General features: G+C 33.4%; 1 protein-coding gene across 1 annotated transcript; it reads left to right on the top strand.

Moving 5' to 3' along the window:
* The first annotated feature begins 984 nt into the window (after nt 1-984).
* On the top strand, nt 985-7628 carry LOC115988725 (ras-related protein RABA5a). Its single transcript, XM_031112338.1, has 4 exons — nt 985-1245; nt 5161-5323; nt 5477-5895; nt 6838-7628. Exons 3-4 carry the CDS (start codon nt 5556-5558, stop codon nt 7161-7163), a joined length of 666 nt encoding a protein of 221 aa, XP_030968198.1. The 5' UTR covers nt 985-1245; nt 5161-5323; nt 5477-5555; the 3' UTR covers nt 7164-7628.
* The last annotated feature ends 654 nt before the right edge of the window (nt 7629-8282 follow it).

Here is an 8282-nt window from a genome sequence, read left to right as displayed (position 1 = left end):
TTGCTCAATGATTGTATTTGCTCTTGATGATTGTGATTTTTCTTCATTATGTTTGAAGATGTGTTGTATGGTTTCTTCTTTATTCATCAACATTTATATAAATATTAACTAACACTATTTTTGAATTTTTTTTATTATTTAATACTATTTTTGAAATCCACTTAAGATGTTAAAAAACCTAATAAAATCCAAACCATCCATTTAAGACCAACTATTAATCTGGTTAGTGTTTTACTAACTATATATAAATTTCCATTAAAAAAAAAAATATATATATATATATATATATATATATAAACTTCCCTAAATACTCTAAAACATTATAATAAATAAATAGATTTGTTTTTTGGTTGCTTAAAAAATTTTAATATGGGAATCCACCTCTCCAATAAATTAGGGTAAAACCACCAACCATGATTTCTTTCAGACTTTGCAAAAATGAGAGTTTAAAAAAGAAAAGGTAAATTACAAATTATACCCTTAAAGTTTGGGGGTGTTGTGATTTTACGCCCTGAAATTTTAAAATTTGCATTTTACCTCCTAAATTTTAATAGTGTTAGATTTTACACCTTAACGTTTTAAAATTTGAATTTTATCTCTCTAAAGTTTGGAAGTGTTTAAATTTACATTTTAAAGGTATAATTTACAATTTAACTAAAAAGAAATTAAAATAAGGCTAAGAGTTTTGTTGTCGTGACTTGTGAGTCTTGTGACATGTAATTAAAAAAAAAAAAAACCCAAAAAAAAAAAAAACACTTGACATGGAGCGACCCGTGAAAACGTTTTGTATCCAAATCGACCAGCAATGACCCCGGACTGGGTTGGTTAAAGTCGCCGGAGCGAATGGGTCGGTTTTCGAAACTTAAAAATTAAATAAAAATAATTCTAAATTTTTAAATAACGCAGGCTTTCTTTCTTTCTTTTTTTTTGAGAAAGAGAGAGAGAGAAAGGAAAATCATTAATAGTCGCCCGATGTGGCCCAGCCTGGCTAATGCCTAATTGCTTCCCCCGTTTTGCCTGACTCTCATTTTCTAACAATTTAATCCCCCTATTTATTATCATCAATATATTTATTAACATTTATTTTCCAGTCAATTAATTTTTATAATAATAAATCATTATATTATTATTCCAAATTCCAATTCCAATAGTAGATCCTGTGTACCGCCAGAGAGTTCCGAGTGTTTTAAACCCATAAAATCTGAGAGACAATCAGCCATTTGGAGGAGGCCCCCACTCAATCAGGTATGTCATTCTCTCTCTCTCTCTCTCATTCATGGAATTTGATTCTTTCTTTGTTGTCGCTGTAGATTCCAACTCTCCAATACAAAAGCCTTTTTTTTTTTTTCTTTTTTTTTTTGTTGGTTCGGAGATATTAATGTAGGATTTATGCCATCTGAATTGTGTTTGTGTTGAGAACTCTGCAATCAGATCTCTAGAAAAATAGTTTTAGGATTTTTTTTTTTTTTTTGGTGAGATCAAATCATTAATCATGGTCCCTTAGGTTTTTCATTTTTTAGTTTTTATTTTTTTTAGGTTGTGATTTATGTTCTGCCAAGGCTCCAATGAAATTGACATTTATAGATTGCTCTTGTGAAAAATTGATAAGTGGGAGTTTATGAAGAATGGAGTGAAGAACATTTTTTTTTTTTTTTTGGTTTTTGATAAGAATATGGAGGGAAGAACTTATCAAGGTGATAGGTTATATAGATAGAGACCAATTGCTTAAAAATAAACCAGAATAACAACCTACATTGTCTTTTTAGCCTCCCAACTACTAATTTACTTGAATGTTTTACATTTAAAACATAAAGAGAAACCATGTGGAGGAAAAAAAAAAAAAATACAAACTAGACTTTAAAAAAAGGCGACTTTGGCTTTTGGTTTTTGGTATAATTTTCTTTTATTGAATTTGTCGATTTTCCTTTTAACTCATTGTGACTGCTGAGTGTTCTGGTGAATATTTATCAATGAATTGTATTGTTGGAGGACTATTTTAGGGAATCAAGCATGTGTGCTTGTGTGGGCTTAGTAGGAAAATTTATGGTTTTGGGGTTTTTTATGACTAGAGAAAGGCTTCAGGGATTGCATAAGGAACTAGGTTTGTAAAATATAGGATTTCAAGTGCAAAAAGGGGGTTGAAACAAAGAATGATAGGGTTGCAGGAATTTTGTACAGTGATTGTGTTTGGGATTTTAAGGTGTTTTAATAGGCTTTATTATAGTATTTACACATGATCTTTATAAATAATTTAAAACCTTATATAAATTTATTATATTGTATTTTATGATTTATTTGATTTAATAAATAACTTCGCAAATATGTGTATAATTACTGAATAATACTATGGAATAATACCTAAATTTATTATATTTATGTTTATGACCATATTCATATTTTGGTTATATTTCTATATCTTTTTTTAATCATAATTTTATAAAAATTTTAAAAGAAAATTTCTATTTTACCAAAAATAAAGATTGACCATTCACGAATTCAAAGGAATAGTTAAGCCCTATGGAATATCTATTTTGTAGGAATAAGGATAACCAAATGGTCCAAATGACTAAGTAACTATTCCACTTGAATAGCTATTCTAATCCATGTGCTATTATGTGTATAAGGGAAAAAGTGTATGCTTAGGGGTTGAGAAAGGGAAGGAAAAGACAGAATTTTGGGGCTGTTAACTGTAACCCTTGGAAGAGAGAGAGAAATAAACATGCATTCCTAAATAAAGAAATGGTTCTATTATCTGTTTCTTTGAATTCTTAAGCATATTAATTTAGATTCTTAGATGTCAACTTCCTTTTAGGACTAGGACTCAGTATTTTGAATTTTTTACTAATAAACTAAAGTCTTATTAAAATTTAATGAAATACTGACTTGGCTCAGAGAAATAAACCCAAGACACTTGAAAACTTATAAACTCATAAAACTTGATTGGACTGATTCACAAGATTGCATAAACAGGTTTATTTCTTTTTTTTGATAAGTAATACGAGAACTATTATTAATGAGAAAAAATGACAAGTACAAGTTGTTCATGATGATGAACAACAAGAAACAAATAAAACAAACAACAAAACAAAAGAGAGGGAGATCAGAAAGATAATCTAAGGGAAAACATAAACTCTGGAAGAGACGAAGAATCAGTAAAGCCTCAACAACGAGACCACTCAAAAAGACTATGCTGGCATAAAACCTTTAACTCATCCAACGTCTTCTCCCTGTTCTTAAAGGAGTGACGATTTCGTTCTAACTAGACTATCCACATTAAGCACCCTGGAATCAAATTCCAAATATTTGAGTTATGCTTCCCAAGCCACTGATACCAACAAGATAACAATCCCGCCACCGATCCTGTCATAACCCAATGAATACCAAAAGCCTGAAGCATGAAGGTCCATAAGGTGTGTGTAATAGGACAATGAAGTAGAAGATGGGCTACCAACTCCCCATTACAACCAGATTTATTTCTCACTACAAAAGTAACTGTAACTTGTGGATCATACTCTTTTGCTTGGTTCAAGAGTTGTAGACTATGATAAGAAATAAATATTGTAATCTATACACAACAATAGCAAGGCCTTAGTCCTAAATGTTTTTTTGGGTCAACTACGAATCCTCAACAGATTAGTCAGCATAAGCCACATGTTACCTTTATAAAATAAATAAAAACCTAAATTCAAAACTGATTTAATCCTGTACTACTTACGACTCGATTGATTAAACCATGCATGCTTCACATCCATCAGACATGGCTTAAAGGCCTCACGCATGCCCAAAAAAAAAATATATATATATATATATCTATTATACGTTACCCAAATTGAGTCACATTTACAAACAGTAACTAATTCTGTTTTCTCCATTATCATTTGGGTAGGCACATTTCTCATGCTTGCTTGAAAGGTTAAAAAAACAGAGTTTTGAAAGGGAGGGGGGGGGGGGGGGGGGATAAGAGAGTGATGCTAATAATCATGCCAGCCTGCAGTCTTAGAATAAGCATGTAGGAGGGAGATGCTTGTAATCTCTCTTTGTGTGAGTCTGGCTGTCTCTTTCTCCTCCAATTTAATGTTTAGTGGGGCATGATTGTGACTTATCAAAAAAATTTTAGTGGGGCATGATTGGGTTGAGTACTTCTTTGCCAGATTGTAAGAGCACACAGTTGTTTGCGTTTTGAGATTTTATCCTTAATATTTGTTTTATCAAATATCTATCTCCAGTCGTATGCTTGTTCTATGACTACAGTTTAATCATGACGGCCAGGTCTCTGACTGCTCATTTCATTAATTTTTGAATGGAGGAATGTGATGAAATCAATTGTTAACAACTTATTATTGTTTTGGGTTCAAGTAATAGCCCAGTGGTAATGGTGCCTCATGTCTGTCTTTCAAATTCTTCTTGTGATACAATGTCTTTGCAATAGCCGATGAGCTCTTCCTACTTCCATAAGAAAGGGTAGAGGGCAAAGTCATGGGTTCAAAACTCATTGGGCTTTTATGTAACTTAAAAATAAAAAGAAAACAACGTTTTTGCAGTAATAGTCTCACTGTTATTCATAAACATAGCTGAACTTTAAAGTACTAAGTGATTGGGTCAGTTGAAGGTGAATCCTGAATCAAGGTTAGAGTAGTGATTATATCACTTTTTTCTCTTAAAAGGGCTAAAATGCTTTGGAAAATGCTTCCTGTTTTCCCAACTCTTGCTATGAATGCCGGAAAATATGAAGATACATCATGCAGGCATAATAGATACTGTCACATACATAATCTCTGTTCTTCTTCTGCTTTTTCTTTTTTAAAAGATAGTTTTGTTACTTTGCTTATACATTTTCAGCTTCTGGCTGTCAGTCCACATGATCACTACATACGATAAATTTATATTAGTAGTATCTGTTTCGCACAAACTTATATGGCCTCGCTCTTTTGCTGATTTTTTTTTTCCCTGAAAGTTGGTTAAAATATGGTTGTACTCAGAAAAAAGTGAGTCTTTAAAAATTTGTGCATGACCAAATAACCTAAAAAGCTGAAAAGAAAATGCCAATGCCAAAAAGAAACACACAGCCTTAATTTTTGTACACCCATAAAGTAGGCAACAACATTACAGATTACCTCCAGAGGAGGTTTTGTAGATTCTTATGCTTTCTTGACAATGCAGGGACTTTGAAACTGTGTCATTTTGCTTAAAGGGGCAGATTGGAATTTGACATAAGAAAGCTCCGGATAGATTTACATCAGTGGCAAGAAGCTGAGGGTGGAGTTGGAAGTTACAAAATTTATCATACCCATTACCCACCAAAAATGTTAGCTCCAGATGATAGGTATTTGATTAAATTCTAATTTATGCTGCATCTGAGTAATTACAGAACTGCAATTTGGTGCTTTATGTTACCTTCCAGGTTTCCTTTTCAGCTCCTGTTCTCTTTTTATCTCTAATTCCTTTTCCTTCTTTAAATAATTTTGTTATTTCTTAGGTATTGTTGTGACCCAATATCTAGAGGGATGCTCATGTAATATGGCTTTATAGAGTGGCAATTGTTTGAAGGTTGGAAAATGGCTTTTTATTCAGAGGAAGAAAAAACAGAGGATTACCTTTTCAAGATTGTTTTAATTGGTGATTCAGCTGTTGGGAAGTCAAATTTGCTTGCAAGGTTTGCTAGAGATGAGTTCTACCCTAATTCAAAGTCAACTATAGGAGTAGAGTTCCAAACCCAAAAGATGGATATCAATGGAAAGGAAATCAAGGCTCAGATTTGGGACACAGCAGGTCAAGAGCGGTTCAGGGCTGTTACATCTGCATATTATAGAGGTGCAGTTGGAGCTCTTGTGGTGTATGACATCAGTAGACGCCAGACATTTGATAGCATTGGCAGATGGCTAAATGAACTTCAAAGTAAGAATAGTACTTTGTTTTGATGTTTGGTTCCTCTCTCTCTGGTTTCTTTTATTTTGAGGAAGCCTGTTTGTTCAATTAGGGAACTTTATTGTTGTAATTAAATGACATCACTTGCATTTAAGTAAATTCCATTTAGAAATGGGCAGTGTGGGGTGTATTTCTTAATCCCCCCCCCCCAAAATCCCCTGCCAGCAAAAGTTGCCCTCCAAACCTGTTCCATACATGAAGTGCGGGAACATATTTATCCCCATCTCAATACCCCTCTTTGAGTAGCCTTGGCCCTCAAGCTGCTAATCCAACAAAGTGATTTTATTTCAAGCAGAAAATAAGCTTAAAGTATCAATGTGTAGAAATTCAAGAACAAAAGAAGATTAAAAAAAGAGAAATGAATAGGATATGAATATGTGATGGATATTGTCAGTAATGTGCATCAGAAATTTTATAGGATTTAAACTCTTGTATGATTGGGAATATATTTAGTCATATGACAATTTAGAGGTAAGATTCTAAATGTATTCAAGGAGGGGTGGGTTTGGGTGGTGGCCTTCTTAACCTGCCCTATTGCCATGCCATCCCTACTAATGATCCCATTTTACATGTGCATTCAAAGGCTGTGATTCTGAATTGCGAATTGTATTATTTCACTTTTCTTTTTTCCTGAGATCCCTATTTACTCCTTACAACTTGTCAGATTCTAGATAGATTTAGGAAATGGGTCTATAATGATGGGTTCCATTCCTTTGCAATGCTTCTGTAACAATTGTTGTTTGTACTCTTTTTGATCAGTGATAGTTGTTTGTACTCTGGTGGCTACATTAGATCATCTTGCACTGAGAGAGAGAAAAGAAAGAAAGAAAGAAAGAAAGAGAATATTATCTTGCATTTTTTCTTTAAATCGGATTAACTGAGGATTGATTGGGTGGTTCTGCTGCTGAACAGCTCACTCTGATATGAACGTAGTAACTATACTTGTTGGCAACAAGTCTGATCTTAAGGATGCCAGGGAGGTTTCCACTTCTGAAGGAAAGGCCTTGGCAGAAGCAGAGGGCTTGTTTTTCATGGAAACATCTGCTCTTGATTCCTCCAATGTAGCTGCTGCTTTTCAGACAATTGTGAAAGAGATCTATAACATATTAAGCCGGAAAGTTATGATATCTCAAGAGCTCAAGAAACAGGATCCTACCTGGATGGGAAATGGAAGAACTGTGGTTTTACAGGGTGAAGCATCTGTAGAGCCTAAAAAAGGTTGGTGTTGCTCATTTTAGACCTACACTAGTTAGATTTGCTCTTTTATTGGTTTTCCATTCCAGTCAGGTATCCCACATTTCTAATTCTCCATGTGACCAAATTTCTTGAGATGTTAAATGAGTAAAATTCATCTTCACTTGTTCTTGATTGAGAACAGTTGAAGAGAAATTAGAGTAGACATGTAAATGACCTGAAGGGGGATTAAGAAAATCATATTATACGATGTTCAAATTCTACTACTGTGTTGTGCTTTATTTCGCATTAGGTGGTCCTCAAAACTGAGTTTGATTCTTTTTTTCCTTTTTATTTTTTACCCTCTATCACATTATAATTGTCTTTCTAATTGCCAATAAACACAAATGGTGTTTCATCCCCTGTTAAGATTAAGGTGAAGGATGAGATGGTGAGAATCATATTTTGTATGTAGCCATGTAGGTAATTTATGTTGTGTCGTGACACACAAATAATATAGACAGTATGGACCCTTTTCCCTCGTATAGCACTGGTGTTATTCTTGTATGCTCGTAATAAGAATAGAATGAACTTTTAAGAATATGCATGTACTCAGCCAAAAAAATTGTTCAGGATAATTAGAAATTTGTGCAGTAAAAATCAATCGATATAACTGGAGTCTTAAAATTCTTGGAGATTGGCACAACACCAATTTTTCAGCATGCCGACGAAAAGCTCCACCCCATCTAATCTTTTCCAGTGTGACCCTGATTCACATGAATTACATCGTCTTTTGTTGTTGTTAGAGAATGCATGAATCACATCATTTCATTTGCAAGTATTAACTTATAATCATTAGTCATTAAATGACGTGGACAATTCGAGCGCTCAATGAAAATAAAAGTCAATGTAGTCATGTGTTTGAATTTAATTGAAAAACTTGATATATTGGACTTGCGTTTTACCCAAGATGATATAACATAAAACCATATCATTGCTAATGTATCACTTCGAAGACTAATATTTTACTAGACATGAGACCCATCTGTAAAACCAGAGAATAGTTCTAACTGTCATAAGCAAAACGAAGCAAGAAATGGTGTCGCTTTGGTAACAAGATTTCAGAAAAAAATATGAAACGATGTTGCAGCCACTTATCTATTCCATTGAGCTTTATGAGTATA

Source organism: Quercus lobata, chromosome 5 (genome assembly GCF_001633185.2).
Source record: "Quercus lobata isolate SW786 chromosome 5, ValleyOak3.0 Primary Assembly, whole genome shotgun sequence".
Taxonomy (NCBI): domain Eukaryota; kingdom Viridiplantae; phylum Streptophyta; class Magnoliopsida; order Fagales; family Fagaceae; genus Quercus; species Quercus lobata.
Note: the sequence above shows the minus strand (reverse complement) of the source record. Positions and strands in the feature narration are given on the sequence as shown.

Coding starts and splice junctions, on each gene's coding strand:
- LOC115988725 (XM_031112338.1), top strand. CDS start 5,556: ATGGCTTTTTATTCAGAGGAAGAAAAAACAGAGGATTACCTTTTCAAG. Junction 5,896..6,837: donor ATGGCTAAATGAACTTCAAA/GTAAGAATAGTA, acceptor GCTGCTGAACAG/CTCACTCTGATATGAACGTA.